This window comes from Camelina sativa, chromosome 17 (genome assembly GCF_030686135.1).
Source record: "Camelina sativa cultivar CO46 ecotype springtype chromosome 17, ASM3068613v1".
Taxonomy (NCBI): Eukaryota; Viridiplantae; Streptophyta; class Magnoliopsida; order Brassicales; family Brassicaceae; genus Camelina; species Camelina sativa.
The window spans coordinates 23,124,948-23,144,963 of NC_141896.1; the positions used below are offsets into that span (position 1 = coordinate 23,124,948).

At 36.1% G+C, this 20,016-nt stretch overlaps 2 protein-coding genes across 5 annotated transcripts; both read right to left on the bottom strand.

Moving 5' to 3' along the window:
* Window positions 1-3,114: 3,114 nt before the first annotated feature.
* LOC104757589 (putative cellulose synthase-like protein D6) lies at window positions 3,115-6,979 on the bottom strand. 2 transcript variants are annotated; one of them, XM_087493878.1, is made up of 5 exons: window positions 6,848-6,910; window positions 6,660-6,766; window positions 6,108-6,518; window positions 5,163-5,994; window positions 3,115-5,073 (listed from the first exon to the last, which is right to left on the bottom strand). In XM_087493878.1, the coding sequence occupies exons 3-5, from the start codon at window positions 6,473-6,475 to the stop codon at window positions 3,325-3,327; spliced, it is 2,949 nt and encodes a 982-aa protein (XP_087350004.1). In that variant the 5' UTR covers window positions 6,476-6,518; window positions 6,660-6,766; window positions 6,848-6,910; the 3' UTR covers window positions 3,115-3,324. The 2 variants fall into 2 exon arrangements, with proteins under 2 accessions (XP_087350004.1, XP_010478639.2); XM_010480337.3 differs by having other exon boundaries at window positions 6,660-6,979.
* A 5,194-nt stretch (window positions 6,980-12,173) lies between these two features.
* LOC104757590 (uncharacterized) lies at window positions 12,174-15,571 on the bottom strand. 3 transcript variants are annotated; one of them, XM_010480340.3, is made up of 5 exons: window positions 14,834-15,571; window positions 14,025-14,056; window positions 13,531-13,767; window positions 13,058-13,105; window positions 12,174-12,959 (listed from the first exon to the last, which is right to left on the bottom strand). In XM_010480340.3, the coding sequence occupies exons 1-5, from the start codon at window positions 14,910-14,912 to the stop codon at window positions 12,351-12,353; spliced, it is 1,005 nt and encodes a 334-aa protein (XP_010478642.1). In that variant the 5' UTR covers window positions 14,913-15,571; the 3' UTR covers window positions 12,174-12,350. The 3 variants fall into 3 exon arrangements, with proteins under 3 accessions (XP_010478642.1, XP_010478641.1, XP_087353440.1); XM_010480339.3 differs by having other exon boundaries at window positions 14,020-14,056; XM_087497314.1 differs by having other exon boundaries at window positions 13,038-13,105; window positions 14,020-14,056.
* Window positions 15,572-20,016: the final 4,445 nt, after the last annotated feature.

Here is a 20,016-nt window from a genome sequence, read left to right on the forward strand (position 1 = left end):
TGCTAAAAACATGTAAATCAGAGTGTTATCAAACTACTATCGGTCGCTCAACGGAGTAGGTCTCATACCTCTCACCAAGGAACGCACTATGAGCGAGGGCTTCTGTAAGACCCGGACCATAAAATTCCATACCAACATGTATTTTTCTGATATTAAACTTAGGGCCTATTGATTTTTATTTCGTTCATTCAACAATACGCGCCAGCCGTTAAGTAAAAACGAGTCAAATTAAACGTAAACATGCATCCAAATTCTATATGAGGTTCTAGCACAACGAGAGTCATGCAAATAGGCTATTACATCGTTTAAAATACTAGACTGAAAGCAAAACTACCCAAAGCCACCATCCTCTCCCTTCTTTGCCTTCGTCACGCGAGCTGGTCAGCCACTTAAATCTAGATCCTCGGACCTTTCTTTTCCTCCGACCATAAAAGGAGGCGTAAGCAAACAAGTTTTCTTAGTGGAGCGGTCATCCCGTCTCACTAGGTTAATTTCAATAATCTCAATCCGACATAGGTCTAATCCAATCAAGTCATGCATGTCATATAACCCATAGGATAGTTGTCCAAATCGTTTAGACCAACCATCCATTTATTGCAATAAAAACATTAACCAAGACAAGCAAGCAATCAAGACTAAATAAACCATCGGTCAAGAGATCGACCAAAGAACTTGGCCACATTCACGCACTCACCTTCGGTTTCGACCCAAGGTGCTAACTCTCGGCTTTCTCTTGTTCTATTCGCGAATCTGATCCCCATCTCTACTGGGACAGATCAAACACCATTACTATCCGATGTTAGAACCGTAAACTATTGATGGACTAGGTTGGAGGATTTTTATGCGGTGCTCTCTCGAGAGCTTAGGGTTATCAACCTATTTATAGGGTCGACTAAACCGCCTTGAGCTTTCCCAAAATTATAGGGTCGACTAAACATGCCTGCATCATCAATCACTGTAAACTTGGGATTTGTTTCTTCAATTCAAACATATGTTCACTATTGTCACTTCAGTCGTTTCGAACTCTCCATTTCCACATTCGGATAACCATGGTCCAACTAGACTGATGCTCACTATGAACAGTGCCATCATCCGCCGTGAATGTTCTGCTCTCCGTCCGTGGCTAGTACTGCATACGTACCGCGACTCGTACCGCTAGGTTACCCATAGCAGGTCGTTAAAGCTTCCCTCGCAATTGTGATGCATCCAATAGAGAAGACAGTGCGAGTTTTGCTCTGTTGAGTTATGCAGGGCTTTGGACCCGGAAACTAAGATCAATTAGTGGCTTTAACCAATGTGTGTTATAGAAAATCATTTTTAATCTATATATACACAGTTATTTGAAGCTTATGATTATGAATTTTTTAGCCAGAATAAAAATTTGTAAATATGATTGTGTATATGATTCTCTGCAAAGCGTTTTGTAATATATTCATTACATTATCAAAGCTAGATTTCGATTCGCACTGACGTCTAAAGAGATAAACTCATAGACTCATAGAACACAGATTACATGTCATGCCTCATTGCTTTCACCTACTCCTTCTTTCATTGCCTCTCTGTCTCATCTCCTTTCTTCATCTTCCCAATTGTCTCTTTCATTTCTTCTCTCTCGGTGTATCTGATTTCTCCTCACACTGTAATCATACCACTTATCCCTTTTGTCCCTTTCTCTTACTTCTTCCTGATGTTGTGGTTTTGGCCTTTCCGTGACGGTTATTTAGGCTACGCTTGTTCTTCGCAGATGGAGCATAGATGCTTGAACTGAGTTGCTTTGCATCGTTAACACTAAGGTCCTCTACATAATCTACAAAGGTGTGAAGAATGCAATCACGGTAAAACACTTCGGGCGTAGCTCCAAAACCTTGGATTTCAACACTTCGGAGAGTGTTCCTTTCGGGATTGTAGTAGAAAACATAAAAGGGTTCACACATAAATTTCAAGCTTGAAAATACAATCTCACCTGCAGCAGTCGCCCCAGCAAGATCAATATCTATGTCTTTATTCACGAGCAAAGTGTAGTCATATGTTGACCATTCATGTTTCTCCATATCCTCTAGAACCCACATACTAAACTCATTGGAAAAGTTCTGATGATGAACACCTAATTTACCCTTATAGTTTATCAAACTAGTACTAGAGCAATTACAAAACCATTCTGCATCAACAAACTTAAATTTTTCTGACCTAACATCAAAACAAACTAGCAAATAAGTATAAGTTTTGACATAAGGCGTGATAACTCACTATTTTACACTTTCTTAGACATCTTTTTATTCATGTTTTGCATTGTATATAGCCTAACCTTAGCATTTTTAGGTCCTTAGCCTTAGATATTTGCATTTAGGTATTTTAGGGTGTTGCATTGCTGCATTGTTGCATTTTGGATGAAAACAAGTACTTTGGAGCTTAAAAATAGCAAAAAGAAGGATTCACAGTTTGCAGCTATCACAAGGAAGGACCTGGTGCCATTTATGAGGTTTACACAAGAGGATTTGAAACATCAAGAAGGAAAATGGAGGCAGCTGACCATACCACCCGACCATTACCAAAGAGCACCTGGTCTAGTTCATGAAGAGACCCTCAAAGATAAACTCGATTCTATTGGGATTCAGCTTCTGAGTGTTTCATCAAAGATATCGGAAATCGAGTTAGCTTTCTCATGGTGGTGACGTCAGGCTAATCGGAGGTTCGGTTCAAGAGTTATCCTTGTTTTAGTGAACGTACATCCGGATTGAAGAATGGAACCACCCGATCACTTATCCGATCATGCACCCGAAGTGGAGCTAGAGTTCCACATCTTGTAGACCTTCGAAAACCTGCTGACGTGGCTAGGTCAACTTATTTCTTTATAAATACCCCCTCTTAACCCTATTTTCGATAGACAAGAGGCGAGAGCCGTTTTTACACTTCTCTTTGAGTAAATTCTCCAGTTTTTGTTATTCTTTCAACTTGAGTTCTGTTTACATTTTGCTATTGCTTCTTTTTCAACTTGAAGCTAAAACATTCATCTCTTTTTCATATTTATGATTATGCAATTTTTATGTATTTCTAGGTTTATGTTCTTTGCCATGAGATCTAAATAGTGAATTAAAGTTTATAGGGACAAACATAGCTAAAATCACAAAACATATAATAAAACCAGCCAAGACAATCTTAAAGGATTAAACCATCCAAAACCAACATAAAAGAAACCACAATGGAATGATCTGTTTTAAAAAATAAATGTATGCTGTGTGACTTATATCACCACTCTGCTGTTTTCAGTTCCCAACCGGCAGCACTATAACATATATTTACATTCTCCTATCTATGGGGATGCATCTAAGTCACCAGAAACCATCCTCCATCAATGTCCGAATTCTTGATAGTAATATAGAGAAGAGACAAGCAAATAGCGATAAGTCCTGACCAAACATACACAATTGTCGGTGTTCTTCCTCCTCTTCCCATCAAACCTTTCGCAAACGGATACATATGAAGCAACACCCAAGCAGCAAAGAAAGTCCCACCAAGAAGATTACTCCACTGTGGTCTCTCACTGAAAACAGTCCTACAAACCGCGAAGAGTATCGCTACGATGTTCAAGATTATGATAGTCAAAGGAAGAATCATCAGAGCAGTCCATTTAAAGAGATAAAGATCAGCGAAATCATCCTCTTCTTCATCTCCTCCTGTTGAAGATTTTGAAGTCAAGGTGAATGAGATTTCGATTCCGGCTATGACTTTGAGTATACCTTGAAGCACCGCGACTAAATGTGCGCTAGTGCCGCCTATTAACCAGAACTGTTCGTTTCTCCACCATTCTTCTAAAGAGATACCTGACCACTTGACTTCAAGAACAGCTAATCCACAGAGAGACAATGTGATTATCAAAAGATAAACGAGGAATGATCCGGTGAATGTTTCAACAACGAAGTGACCAGAGAAGAGAGATAACGGCGGGAGGAAGCAATAGGTTAAGATGAAAATGCTTGTGAATGGGTATATTCCAACGTTGAGGTAAGATATTCTCTGGAAAAATTTGAGTTTTCGACCCGCGAAGATAGCGTTGTTTCGGGAGAAGAAGATCTCGACTGAACCAGTGGCCCAACGGAGAACCTGGTGGAGCCGGTCAGTTAGGTTTATAGGTGCGGTTCCGCGGAATGCGTCTGGCTCCGTTACACAATAGAATGATCTCCATCCTTTTTCGTGCATTCGAAAACCTGTCACCACATCTTCGGTTACTGATCCGTAGATCCATCCGACATTGATTCCCCATTCTGTTTTGTCCTCGTACCAACAAGAGATCACGTTAACCGCCTCGTTTACCATCGCAACATCAAGCGGTTCACGGCTTCCGGTTAAAGAACCAGGAGGACGCCCGCGTCTGCTCGAGTGAACCGAAGCTAGTGGCCTACCTTGAAACTCCGCGACCTTAACTGAACTCACGAGCATACTCGAGCTACCGAATTGCTTTGGAATCAAACTCTGATCTTCGTCCTCGACGTCAATGTAGTGCTCTGGTTCAGAAGCTACGGTTGCGGGCCTGCGTTTCTTGATCCGCGGGAAACAGCAGTCGTAACAACCAGATGGTTCTTCGTACGCCACAAAAACATCAGGCGGGTCAAAACCGTAAAGCGCTGTTCGACGGAAGAGGCATCCTGTCCCAACATACATTGGACCTTGGATCCCATCGAGAGCCCGTAGATTAATGTCAAAGAAAACAGTATTTTTGTTAGCATAGCGGTCAGAAGGATCGATTCCTTCAAACCTCTGCGGAAACTGAACATAGCAAACGCGGTCACCATCACGGTCCATCATGAAACAGATCCCATTTCTAAATGCTTTAGAGTTGTAGACATAATGGTCACAGTCCAAGTTCAAGATGAACGGTCCATTAGACATTATAGCCGAGGCTCGTACCAAAGCATTCATAGCTCCTGCCTTCTTGTTATGGTCATAGCCAGGTCGTTTCTCGCGGCTCACGTAAACAAGCATCGGCAAACGAATGTCTATCCCTTCAAAATCAAGTGTGCGCCCTTCACCACCTCTCCCCATAACTGTTTTGTCTCCTGGAGGATCAAGTAATACCTACAAGCAAAACAAAAATCACCATTCTCAATGAGTCAAAACTCAAACGCTATATATCAAACAGATCTCAAACCATGCGTTTTATTTACCTGTATGACACTAGCGTGATCACCTCTGGAATGGTGCGGACAAGGGACAGCCCAAGTACCTGGCCAGTGAGTTCCATCGCTCATCCAAGTAGCTTTAGGAGCTACTAAAGCAGGCCTTGGCTCCTTGAATTGGTCCTCTTCAACTCTAATCTTCCAATGCTTCCATTTCTCTAAAGCTTTAATCTCTTCTTTGCTATTAAACGCATCCGATCTCCTTCTAATGGAATGAGACAGCGCGTTAACCCGAACCTTAAACTCCTCGTAGCCTCGTTTAACGTACCGTCGATCTCTAACAAAATCATGCCTCACCATTCCCTTATAAGGATCCCTCTTCAAACCAAAGTAACTCTCCGGATTCCTCGGCTCGATGTTATGTTTCCTACAAAACGGCACCCATGTTTTCGCAAAGCTAGCCGCTTCAGCCATTGCTTCAAAGGTAAGAAGCGATCCTCCATCATCTGAGAGATAACAAGAGAGCTTCTGAACAGGATAGTCAACGGATAAAATGGATAGGATTGTGTTGGCTGTAACTAGTGGAGGCTCTTTCTCTGCATCAGCCGTTGAGACAAACACATCAATACCCGGAAGATCCGATTTCTCGGTCGGTTTATCGGGCTCTGATGACGGTTCGAATGTCTCCTTTAAGGCTTCGATATCGGTTCCGTGGTTCACAGGGAACAACTTAGGTATTTGGTCGAGTAACCAAGAGAAAGCAAACCAGATTTCGCAGATTACAGAGAGTAACCATAACCATATTGCTTTGTTGTTTGGGTTTCTGATTCTCCAGGTGAGAAACAGACCAAGAGATACAACTCGAACAACTATTAGAGTCCTGTAATAATAATAAAAAAAAAAAAAAATATAAACAAAATCACAACACATCCTGAAAAGTGTGACATCAAAGTGTTTGTAACTGACACGTGCAGAGAGAGATAATATTAGTACCGATAAAGAGCGATGATGAGCGGAGAGATTTTAACGATACGAGTTAAAGGATGCGATATCTTGTAAAGCAAGGTATCCTCTTCTTCTTCATCTTCTTCTTCTTCTTCTTCACTGTTTCTCAGATCGGTTTGATCCGGTTCGTCGTCTTTGCAAGATGAACCGGAATCGGTGTCTCCCGGAGCGGTCGGAACCGTCGCCGGATTTGGATCGATGTCACGGAGAACGATTGAAAGAGACGCCGGGTTGTTGTCCGGCGTCGGAGGGACCTGGACGATGTAACTGGTGTAATCTTCCCTGCTTCCGAAATCGCTGCCAGAGTTTGACACGTGGCTGATTCTGGGATGTCTTAAAGGAGATTCTCCGGACATCGTTTGATATATGAGCACAATCTAATCCTGCCGTCGCCGGAATCTGGAAAAATGCGACGGAGCCAAAAAAAAAAAAACGGCACTGAGTGAGAAATAAAGATTTATTTGGAGAATCAAAGTATTCGATTTTTTTAATGAAAAAGATCTGTGGAGAAAATTAAATTGAGAATTAAGAAACTCTTACCCTTTTCGATACAAAATCAGAATCACTGATGAGATTTTTCAAAAAAAAAAAAAAGGATACTTCTTCTCTGTTCTTTTTTTTTTTCAATTACCATTAAGGCAAAATCTCTGAAATATATCATCAAGAAACAGAAAGTTTTTGTACAGAATCCATATTAAATGGTAACAAATAAGAAGAGATTTTGTTACCTTAAATTAGCGAATTTTATTTAAATTAAGGAGTAATAAAATTAAAATGTGTTGAACACAGCTATTAATGCTGCTTTCACCAAGAGACGAAGAAGTGTGTACACCAAAGTGGGTGGTAGAAACGGGGAATTCGAGTCATTATGAAGGGTAGTTTTGGTATTTTATGACTGGTGCTGTTGCTGATTCATGCATTGACCTCGTCCACGCGCTGACTCAGAAAGGGAAAAGATTAGGACTAGGCCTGGACATTCGGTTAACCATTCGGTTTCGGTTCGGTTGTATTCGGTTTCGGTTATTTTGGATATAGTAATATAGTAACCATTTGGATATTTTTGAAATTTCGGTTCGGTTCGGTTCGGTTTCTTTCGGTTCGGTTTCGGTTTGGTTATTTAAATAAATAACCATAACTAACATAAATTATATTAACATTAACCAAATAAACCAAATATAACCAAAACTAACCGAATATAACCAAAATTAACCAAATATACAATAACAAAAATACAAAAAAGGGAAAAATATGGATTCAATTTTACAAAATAGTATTTAACTTTGTAAATTCAAAATAATAACATTTACATATATTGATTATTTAAAATATTTAATTGTTTTGAATCTAGAAATAATTTATATTTTAAGTTTATTTTATAGTTTTGCATAATATTAAGTATATAATATTTGATATCTTCTAGGTTTTCGGATATTTCGGTTAACCATTTAATTGTCGGTTCGGTTCGGTTCGGTTTCAGTTAGTTTGGATATAGATTTTTACTAACCATTCGGGTATTTGAAGAATTTCGGTTCGGTTCGGTTTGGTTTTTTTCGGTTCGGTTTCGGTCGGTTATTTGGTTATCGGTTATTTTGCCCAGCCCTAATTAGGACTATGTAAGGAAACGTTTGATTTTCCTTGATTTTCCTTAATTTTCCATTACTAATCAATCACTTATTGTAAGAGATACACAAGATTGTGAAATTGTAATCTTAGATTAACTAAAATAAATAAATAAAATTGTTTTTTTTTCGTAGGAGAGAGGGGGGGAGAAAACCTCCCCCGATTTATTTAACAGAAACTAAAATTACACTCGAACATTGCGTGGCAAAGCAGCCCCATTTCCATCATCCAACAAAATTGTTCGGACAGGGTCAGGACAAGAATCCAAAAAGAGAAAACCCAAATCTAATGAAAACGCATAGTTCGCTAATCCATCTGTCAGACAATTAGTTTCCTTATACACGTGTGTAACCCGGACTAACCAGACTCTTGCGATAAAGCCATGGCACAACTGAACCAGGAATGACAATAGATGAGCCTAGCTTATCCCTGCCCGAAGAAAACTTACCACCAACTCTGAATCCACCTCCAGCTCAACTCGTCTTATCCCACGCTCCCACGCTATAACCAGCCCATAGTACATTCCCCACAATTCCGCCATCAGAGCCGAACAAATGCCAATGTTCATAGAAAAACCGCACACCCACTCTCTCCTCTAATCTCAAATAACCCCACCGGTCGTAGCCAAACCTGGATTTCCCCATGACGCCGTCGAGACCTTAAACCAACCAACCGTTGGTTTTTTCCAACTAATCAGTTGTTCAACCGTACCCGCATGAACCTGTCGTCCTGCACCCAGATGATGAGCTTTTGTGACTTCGACAGCGAGCTTTCTCAAGAATCTCACCTTATCCCGGCACATACGATACTCACGAAACACATTTTCACACCTCCATTTCCATTCCCACCAAGCTGCAACACTAAACAGAGTCGACCAGGAAGACCCACCAGCAATTAGTCGCTCTCGCAAATTACTAAATAACCATTCAAGCAGCGACTTAGCAAAGAACTCCGGCTGTTTACTTCTCGGACCCAGCCTTAACCACACCCGTGCATTGCAGGACAGTCCCGTAACACATGTAAAATCTACTCCATAGCTCCGTTACAAATTTGACACACCGCACTCTCACCCATATGTCTTTGTACCCGCTCCACATTCGTTATTAGGACTTGTTGACTAACCAGCCATAAGAACAATCGAACTCGTTCCGGCACCACCACTTTCCAAATCCGAGCATAAAACTGTGACATACACGGTCTTGGCACTACGTCCTCGCTCAGCACAGAGTATGTCGAACTCATCGTGAATCCTCCATTAGAGGTACCCAACCAAGACAAACTGTCCTTCCTCCCTAGAAATCCCTTAAGCACCATCGAATAAAGTTGTAACCGTATACCCACTGGAAGATACTGTTCAAGTTGCGACATATTCCAACCCACGCCCTCTACCCAATACTCCTCTGTTCTCTTATACAGCTCATCTTCCGGTACTGGAACTACCGTCTGATGTACGTCCCAAACCATCTATCCAAGCAGAACCAAATCGAGCTGCCATCCCCTGGCACCCATCCTAGTCCCAACGAGACAACCTCTCTGAGGCCCACTCACACACTCCACCAAGTAGAAGACCAAGTACCCATCGGAACAACCCAAGAGCCATCATGAACATCCCCACTCTATATTTACAACGCAAAACTCTCACCCAATAAAATTGTTTCCTTTGCACACAAAAAAAAAACACCATGTTTCTTTGTTGTTAAATGAATGTAGATTTTTTTTTGGATGGAATTGTGATGTGTCTGCATTTTATAGGGTTTTAACTATAGTTTTTCGGATTGTTTTGAGTCTTTTCTTAGGTCCAAATGTGCTTTTAGAGTCTTTTTAGTCTTGTGTGAGTCTTTACAGGTTCTAGGTGACTTTGGAAGGAATCTGAGCGTTTTGGGGATGGAAATATGCATCTGGAGCTTAATTGGTTGAAGTCTGATCGAGCTAGAAGGCAGATGAAGTAAGAGCAGAAATTCATTCTGGATCGACTGATCCTTTTGGGATCGACCAGTCTCCGTCCCCGACGCAATCTTTCCTTTTCTGGTTTAAACCGACTTTTTAGGGATTTATTTTACTATTTAACCACGGGGCTCGACCCCTAGAAAGATAATTTTTACTCTACGCCGTTTTTGAGCACTTGTAAGCCTGGGAGAAGATCTCTAATCCTTTCTAACCTTTTGGAGAAGAATTCTGAACCCTATTATCTCTTTTCGCAATTCAAACATGTTTTCTTCATATTTGATTTGTGATTGTTTCTGTTCGATGTCTGAGTAGACTCTCTGTTGGGTTTCGGGTTTCAAAAGGGGGTTTTATGATTTATTGATTTAGGTTGTTAGATTTGGGATTGATCTCTTGTGTTCTTTATCTATTGTTGTTCTTATTGCTTAAACTAGATTAGCTACCTAGTTTATGATCTTAAGTTTAATTCATCTAGGCATCAAAAGTGTTGTTGAATTACTTGAAAGAACATAGGTGAGCAAGGTGATCCTCAGCCAACCAACAGTTGAAGTTGGGGCACCTTGTGAGCAAATCAAACTTGAACTTATTGCTTGCTAGGATTGTTTAGATTCAAACGACGGTTTAGGATTCATATAATTCCTTGCATAGAAAACTAATGCTGCGACAGTAGGTTAGTTTTATATTTGAGATTAGAGTTCAAGAGCGGTTCCTAAAGCTATCCTAATCCATCACCCAATTTCGTGATCATAACCCTTGATTGATTCCCTGCGCCCAATACTTTCTCTTAAATTTACAAACTCTTATTTATTTTCTGTTTTAATTCTGTTACTTGCAAAACAAACTTCCTCTTTGCTTTAGCTATACTCGGTCTATATAATTTCATAGTGTATCGTTTGGTATCTGTGGATTCGACCCTGAAGTGCTACGACGATACCACTTGATCGTGGTTGAGTGTGCTTTGGGTTATTGATTTAACTCTAGATCAAATTGAAATTGTATAGATTTAAAAAAAAATGTAAAATGTTAGTCAAAATATCATTTGACTATCCAATGAATCCATCTACTCAGGACTCAAGAGTCGGGACCAAAGTAATGTCCCTTTTTAAGAAGGTTTTAAACAAAAATTCATTGAACTTATTAACGGATTAGGTCCCATAGCCCATAATTAATTAAATTTAGATTATACTTAATCCTCTGTTATACAATTTCCTCACCTTCAACTTGATTTCCCTTGTACTATTTTAATTGTCGGAATCGGAAATAACTTATCGTCAAAAAGTTTGTAATGTATACATTTTCTATGTAAATTAAAAAAAAAAACTATATAAATAGATTTAGTACTCAATTAATATAACAGATCACGCATCAATCCTTAAAAGTTTGACTGTTTATTTTGTTAAACTTCCCATTAATTTTTCAATATATTTTTTAAATCAGAAAAGTGAAAAGTACTTGGTATGGTAGAAGCACTTCATAAACGGACGTCATCTAATGTTAATATTTCACAATTCATACTCATTCTCGAAAAGAATATGTGTATGCAGGTTTGACTTTGACATTATAAACAGTTTGTATGTTTCTTCTGTTGAAATTATATACACTCGTATTTGTATATTTCTCAACGAGTTAGAACATTCAAGTTTTAACGAGTCAAAAGATTAGTATGCTGATCATCCCAAACCATTACTTGAATCATCGTTTGAACTACCTTTTCATTTTTTTTTGTGTTTTTTTTTTTTTGTTCCCTTTATTTTATGTCTAAGTATTATAACTTGTAATGGGTCATACATACCAAACAAGCTAATAAGAACGAAACAAATCTTGCACGTAATATGGATAAGGGCTTTAATTAAGTATGCATTTTGACAAAACTTGTTTTTTCTTTTAATTAATCAAAAAAAAAATGTGAAGTGCTGTTCGCATGAACTTTCTCGAGATAGCTTCTAACTAGTTCTTCCATTGTACAATTGTTTCACGTAATGTACATATCTGACTAATACAACATTATAACGACTGCTTACGGGTAAGCATCCTAAATATATACCAGAAAAGTACGAATTAGAATCATAGATATCATGGATTCCAAGTATTTCCATATACAACCTGGTGGACCATACGGATGAGTTCAAGATGTACAGTATTATTGGTTTCCTTCCATTAGTGTGAGACATTTTTAACTATTTTATTGTGCTGAAGTAGTTGGAAGATTCACCATTTTGATTGAAAATTGACAAGGCTTAGAAGTTAGAATTCTTCCAATGTAATTCAATCATGGTTGGTTAAAACTAAAAGCATGGTTTCATTGATGAAGTGCATTGTCTTACTTACTTTGATATAGGGCGAAGCGAACTATAGAATCTTGGTACAACAGCCCAATTTAGCAGTTGAAGCTGAGAGTCAGAGATAGACTTAAACCATTTGCATAAACCATTTAAAAAGGGATTCGATAATTTAACAAAATAAGCTTAATATGAGCAACATCAAACTTGATTTGGTTCCAAGATTCAAGATTTCATATTTCTATTTTTTTTTTTCATATATTTTGTTCCCTCGGAATGATAAATTAACTTTTCACCTCAAATCTGAGTCTCTCTTCCCATGAATCTCTCCTAATGTTTTACCGAATCTTTTCAACAATATCTATACAAAAATATCGAAATATCAATATTACCCTTCACTCTTAGCCACCGTAGTAGTCCCTCTACTCTCTCTCTCCCCCTCCTTCTTCCTCCTCCCCCCGCCGCAGCAACACAGCCAGCTAAAACAACCGGCAAAGCAACAACAACTCCGACAACACTCAGAGTCGGGGCATTTTAAACATTTCCAACAAGAGCATTTTGGACATTTTGGCTTTCCAAAACAGCTGCATTTGAACTTAGGACAGCAACAACTACTTGCACAGCTCGGTTTCTTGCAGCAAGAGAAACATCCCTTAAAAGACGGACACGAACACTTGAGACAACCGCAACCACAACTGCAGCTGGGTTTCGGACATCGAGGTTTGGGACAGCTGCAGCTAGGTCTGCACAGTCCGGAACTACAACATCCTGTGGATTCATCTCGCCTACGGATTTCTTGCCAAATCTTCTCGAGACGAGACTTAGTGTTTGTATTCTCCATGTCTTGTATAAACCGGTAGAGATGTCTAATGTAGTCCGGATAGATCTCGAGGTTGCAATGTCCACCACCTTTAATCCAAAGCGGTTCATATGGTTCCTTCGCCATTTTCCAAAGCCTGTTTCCGTGTAACCAATTCACCACATCGTCCTCCGTTCCCTGCGTAACAATAGATAGTAAGATCAGTTAAGTTTTACGGATATAAATCGGGTTCAGGCTGAGGCTGAAGATACAGACATGAAACAGATTATGCTTACGTGTATGACAAGAACCGGGCATTTCACCTTCTTTATCTTGCTTACGTTCTGCAATTAAACAACAAAATCAGTAAGAGGATAGTATTAGAACCCCATGACCGGTTAGCTTCTAAACTTTCTATAGCCACTTCTAAATCAGTGAGCTTTCCAAATTAGCCATATCTACTTCTAGATCGGTTAGCTTCCAAATTAGCTATAGCTACTTCTTAATCAATTAGCTTCCACATTGGCCATATCCAATTCTAAACCGGTTAACTTCCAAATTAGCCACAGCCACTTTGTCAACAGGGTTAATTTTCAAATAGCTCATTTCCTGTGCTAACTAAACTTTCATCAATACATGGAAGTTGTTCATGTAAAATATCAGACTATCGACTAGTTTTGCACGGTTTGCTCATTCGCACTTCCTAAACCAGCAACTCTATGCCCATGAATGGGCAGAACAAATAGTAAAAAGCAGAGGGGATCTTTACCGAATAAATGTCACAGCAAAACTTGAACTTGACATGACATAGAACACGAAGACCAGAGAGGATGCCGCTATGAAGAACCACACCTCTAAGCCGTGGAAGCTTAGAGGCAAGGTGCAACGTCGGTCCACTGCCAACTGATTGACCATACAAGATCAAATCTTCTTGCCCAACCCCATAATCCGTCTGCAGACACTCGTAAACCGCCTCTATATCCGCATATGTATCGTACTCACTCGGCTGCAAACAAAAATTATAAACCACATCTCAGAGAACATTTTCAAACCGAGCAAACTAAAAAAAAAAAACTCAAAATAATGCAGAAGATTAATCTATGGATCGATACAGAGCATTTCTAGGCTGTATGAGACTGATACAGAAAAGTCCAATAACCTAAGAGGATTTCAACCTAAGAAGATTTCTAGGTTACATGTTCGATTAAAATTGTTATTGAGATTCAATCTATTTAGTAGAGGAGACGCATTGACACACCTTACCGGTAGAAGCTCCATAGCCTGAATAATCATACCTGAAAATTTAAAACAAAGATAACAAAAATCAAAATCAAAACTCAAAACCATTAATAAATGAAGTGTCATAAATTGACTGACCTATACTATTGATTACTAAAATGAAAGGTTACACTTACACCTTATATTATTATCACCAACCTATTTGAATCCGACGTTATCGAAGAGTAAATACACAAATTGATGGTGGGTAGGTGAGAAATTTCGAACTGAATTTTCAAAGTAAAACCAAAGGGACAAATTCAAGAAAATTAAAACGACACTAAATAAAACAAAAAAAGCAAAACACCAAACATTTTTACTAAAACAATGCAAAATTTATACACATAAAAAGGAAAAAGAAAATTTGTCGGAAATATCACCAAATCTGAGCTTTTTGGGCAACGAGACAAGACAAGAACCCATTTCCCAAAAGCGTGAGCTTTCTCAAGAAACGTAAAGACATAAAAATATTCATGGAGTTAAAAAAATGTGAAACTTTAACCCAAAAAAAAAAAAGAACAATTTTGTAGTAACAAATATTTTAAAAAAAAAAAATCAAAGGAAAAAAAAAACAACAAAAATCTAGGAAAAACTATGCTTAATTACTACATTCGGTTAGCAAAATATGCCTAATTTAATCATAGTTATTGATAAAACTGTCGATTAACAAACCTAATAAGCATCAAAAGAAATCTCAATAAGCAAATTACTTATCAAGTAAGATAATAGGTAAACACGAAACGACGACGTATGAAGAGTATGAACATCAGAGAAAGAGAGAGAGAGAGAGAGACCCCATGAGGTTGACTCGGAGATTGACTTTAAGTTGGACGAAGAGATCGAAGAGTTGTCCCAAATCTGCGGCATTCCCATGGGAATAGAGAAGCGTAAGTCTTGCGTTAGGGTTTCTCAGGTAAAAAGCTGTGACTTTGTTGCCGCGTCTTGTCTTCACCACTTTCACGTCGAGAGATGGGTCTCCGGCCGAGGGAAAAGTGGAGGAGGAGGAGGAAACGGAGGATACGGCGGAGAGTTTGCCGTCGGGGGTTTTGGTGAGGTGGTAGGTTGGAGGAGAAGGTGGGAAAAAAGCGAATTTAGCGGCGAGGTGAGAGAACATGCACCCCATTAGGTGAGTTCGTTACGGCGGAGAGTACAAAGATGTGTGCATCAGTCCGCCGCTAGAGAGATAGAAAAGAAAAAAACAGAGGAGGGGAGAGACTACACAGAGACTCAAGAGAGATAGAGAGATGGGGGAAAAAAAGAGTAAAGATATGAAAATGAAAGTACTACAAGAAGAAGATTAACAGAGAGATTAAAGAGAAGCAGAGAGAGAGAGAGAGAGAGAGAGAGAGGCTCTGGTTTTGTGTGTTTGTGTGTGACAGAGTACAGAGGAAGAAGGAGAGAGAGAGAGAGATGTGTGAGTGTGTGAGTAAAAGCGTGTGAGAGTGAACGTGCGTTTCCTAGGTAATTGGTTTAGTGCTCTGTCTTTACTGTTTCTTCTTCGTTTCTATTTCTTTTACAAGTAATTGTTTTTCTCTTCATTAATTTTTCCAAATTCTTTTTTATAAGAAAGGCAAAAAAAAACAATATCAATGAATTTTTTTGTTTGCTAATCCTGAAAAATACGCCATCTCATGAAAATTTGGGAACAATAGTCCATATGTTCCATTGTATAAGCCTAACCCTAAAACATCAAAAAAAATTGTTTGCTAATTGTTATATTTAGGGATTTTTATATCTATATATATATTTTTTGAAGTATATTTTGGTTTTTACCATTTTATTTATACTTATTTAAAATTTTATTTATAAAGTTAATCCCTATAAAATTTCCAAAAATAGTATTACGTCCGATTTTGTTTCCTAAATATTTTATATTCCATTCCAACTAAAAATATTACAGCAATCAATATGGAAATAGAAACAATCTATATATATATTTTTGAAGTACATTTTGGTTTTTACCCTTTTATTTATATTTATTTAAAAAATTATTTATAAAGTTAATCCCTAAAAATTTTCCAAAAATAGCATTACGTCAGATTTTGTTTCCTAAATATTTTATATTCCATTCCAACTAAAAATATTACAGCAATCAATATGAAAACAGAAACTATGATATATTTAACCACACATTCTATTGTGTTTTAAAAATATTTTATCTTTGAATCCTTTGCAAACAAAGAAAACAATAATTTGATTCCCATTGCTATGAGCTATGAGCTTTGATTCTTAACGTAGGAAGAATTTCGATTCGCATTTATTTAAAAATTATTATTAATATATATAAAATTAATAAAAAATTAAAATATTACGAATATGTAAAATTAAAAAGGTGTAAAATAGTATATAATATGGTTATATAGTATATGGATTATAAAGAGGACATGTTGGAATTAATAAAATATTATTAAATTTGTGCTAACAGGGATTAAATCCTCATTTTATTATTTATCAACTCTACACATATTAGAATATTTGACATATAAAATCAAGTTGATTTAACTAAGATTGTGTAAAATAATTAAATTATTAAGAAAAATATGACTTAATAACAGCGTATAAATTACTTATTACATATTTAAATCTCTTATTTTCGTTATAATAATTAAAAATTAAAATAAAATCTCAAATACTAAACAAAACAAACTAAATATAACAAACAAATGGTCATGAAATGTATTGAGAGTTAAAAAATTAATATAAACATTTAGTAGCACAAATGGCTGAAAAAAATTTAGTTATTTCTCTATTTATAAAACATCCAATATTTAACAAACAAATACAACATAAAATATATTTAATAATAAAAATTATATACACGCAGTGTAACGTGGGTTAAAATTTAGTGTTGTATAAATTGGGCAAAACGTAGCAACGGACTTATTGCTTTCTCGACTTATGCCTGCACTTTTTATATTTTTGGGGCAATATTGTTTGAACATTATATTAACTTCGTTTTTGGACACCCAATATACTATTTTGTTTAGTAATATTATTTGACATTTCTCTTGCAATTTTTTGTTGATTTTTTTGGGTAATAACCTTATTTCATCAAGCGCAACTGTCTCCGCAGCATATTTTGTTTGTGAACTCGTTTCCCCCAAATTGACTCGTTTGAGCTGATTCTATTTGTTGTTAAAAAAAACCTTATTTCATCATAAATTGAACTTCCTTTGAAAATCAAAATTCTAGAAATATAGCAGCTTTGATTAGATTGGTAACATGTATCATGTATGTTAACGGAATTGTGTTTTCGAATACGATTATGTAATTATTTCACTAGTAAAAATTTAACATGTTATGTAGAAAAATATATATGTTTTTTCATAAAAACAATTGTGAAAAAAATAAGAAAATAATTATTTAGAACAAAAATATGTCACTTTTGAATTATATTTGAAACTTTCAAAACTTAACAGAAAAAATCGAATAATCGTATATATATATATATATATATTTTTTTTGCAGCAATATTGTTTGAACATAATAGATACTTCGTTTTTTTTTGGACATCCAATATATTATTGTGTTTAGTAATATTATTTCTCATTTTTCTTGCAAATTAGAGAATTTAAAATAAATTAAAACTTTAGGAACGAAGATAATGAATACGGAAAATAGAGCCATTATCACAAGTTTCTTGCCCTAAACCATCTCCAAAGCAAGCGTTCAAGTTTATGGTGTCACTAATTAGTCAAAGAGAGACATTCGATTACGAACTACTTTCTCTATCAAACAACCTTAAGCAATCTTGGGGATTACTTTAAAACTTATGTTATGTATTTTTGTAGTTTGATATAAATACATTGTGACAGACCCACATTTATTAATGTTATTTGATGAGAAGCATGTAACGGGACCTTTCATTGTTCACCTATCGTCCAGACACATGCAATAATTGCATGTTTTTTGTCTTTCTTATTATAGTAATATAAAAGAGAAATCAATGAATCCAAGAAATCCAAGAAATGTAAAAACAAGAGCATATGAAAATCCTCATATATGAAAACCACAAATACTAAGTAGTTTCAATTGACTTAAAATTAATTAGTATTTTACATTTTCATGTATATTTTTTAGACACCATTTTGCTAAAGTGAAATCAGCATTTGTGAATGATTTTGCAGAATTATCAATTTTTAGAAAAAAAAAACAAAATTCTTACTTAGATAACAAACATCAAGAAACTGTTAATACTCGTATGATAACAAACTTCGAGAAATTCGGTAAGTAAGACCATTTCCAATGGTTTGATCTATTTTTTGCTTTAAAAATAAAAATAGAGCAAATGTTTACTCCAATAGTTTGCTATATTTTTTACTTTAAAATAGTTAATTCAAATATATTTTATTAGATGATTTATTTTAACTTCTACTATAGTCATATAATTTTAAATTTACCAATTTAGCCCACTTAGTTTATTTTAAATAAATATCTAATAAAATTGTGATGATGTTATTAAAATAATTTTTTATTACAAAACATAAATAGAATATATGTTATTGTTATTCGATGCTAATTGTGCTAGTATTTGATGCTAATTATGTATTTTTAGTTTATCATTTGTTATGACATTGTATTTTCTAATTTAACATATGTTATTGTTACTAAATTTTAAAATAGTTTAATAACTATGGTTTTCAATAAATATATATGTTATAATAGAAATTCATTATATAAGATATCAAAATTGGAGGAGTACTTTGTAAATTAAAAAGTTTAGCTTCAAAAATAGAGAAATGAATAGTATTCTCCAAATTTAAAGTAACACTATTCATTTTCTATTTTTGAAACAAGATATAGAGCACCATTGGAGATGGTTTTACACAAAATATAGAGTTTGGAGCAAGATTTGAAGCACCATTGGAGTTGCTTAAGTACATATGTTTTTAGGTATGCAGTATATTATTTCTTATCGTTATGTTTTCTTGTTTGGATATTTAGTTTTTGAATCTTGTGTTTGGCCTTAATTATCACTAGATACGGACCCGCACATACGTGCGGGATTGTTTTCATAAGTGATATTTGATTTATTGTAACATATAGTTATGTTGTTGTTAATAGAAATGATTTTTTTTTTTGTTGAAAGGATTTTTTGAAAGTATTTTTATAGGATAGTAGTAAAACATATTGTTAATTAGAGAGGGGTTATGTTTGTAGTTTGGATTATTCAACTTTTTTTTTTTTGAAATTAACTCAGCCTTTACACTTACGGCCTAACAAATATGTTTAACCAAGTAAAGTCCAATTACCAAATTCCCTGGCCAAGGCCAATAATTTTAACTCGAGAGGACAACAAAACTTCACCTTTTCTAATATAATCCGACTCTCCGATTAAAACAGTAACAAAAAGTAATAATATTTGTCGGCAATTTCTTTAATCATCTTCGACCACAAGGTCATCATGAAGTCCAATAAAACCATCAAACAACATCCAAGTTGATCAAGAATTTACAGAATCTAGTGAGTACAACACTCGTGTGTTATTCTATTCCAGGGTATGTTAATTACATTTTTTTTACTTTTCTAATTGGATCAGGTTCTGGAATTCTTATGAGGTTCGTCTTATATAGATAGATTTGATCAGGTTCTGGAATTCTATGCTAGCGATGCTTTTAAAGCTTTTCAGATCCAAATACCAATCATCTGATAATGACTTTGGTGTTTGTTAGAGACATCTTAAATGCATGATTAGTAGTCCAGTTTTTTCCCATAGCTTAGTTAGCTGGAAACAAATATAATCTATACTATTATTAAAATACACTGATCACATCAATATCAGCGAATATCATTTCCAAAGTTTCTCCTAAGAAAGTCGTATAATGCCCCCAACAATTGTACAATCTTGACTTGTATCTTCTAAATGGTCTTAAAAGGCTTGATGTTAGCCATTTTTGGTTATTTTGGAACGATTGGAACCGTATATATGGTTTGTAGTAGTAGAGATGACGTTCGTTACGTCTCTCGTATTTATATT

Excerpts from the sequence above, each read along its gene's own strand:
- LOC104757589 (XM_010480337.3), bottom strand. The coding sequence starts at position 6,475 with ATGTCCGGAGAATCTCCTTTAAGACATCCCAGAATCAGCCACGTGTCA. Across the intron at positions 5,995-6,107 it reads CTCATCATCGCTCTTTATCG|GACTCTAATAGTTGTTCGAG; the intron begins GTACTAATATTA and ends TTATTATTACAG. Across the intron at positions 5,074-5,162 it reads ATCACGCTAGTGTCATACAG|GTATTACTTGATCCTCCAGG; the intron begins GTAAATAAAACG and ends TTTTGCTTGTAG.
- LOC104757590 (XM_010480339.3), bottom strand. The coding sequence starts at position 15,162 with ATGGGGTGCATGTTCTCTCACCTCGCCGCTAAATTCGCTTTTTTCCCA. Across the intron at positions 14,057-14,833 it reads CTCCGAGTCAACCTCATGGG|GTATGATTATTCAGGCTATG; the intron begins GTCTCTCTCTCT and ends TTAAATTTTCAG. Across the intron at positions 13,768-14,019 it reads ATGGAGCTTCTACCGGTAAG|CCGAGTGAGTACGATACATA; the intron begins GTGTGTCAATGC and ends TTTTGTTTGCAG.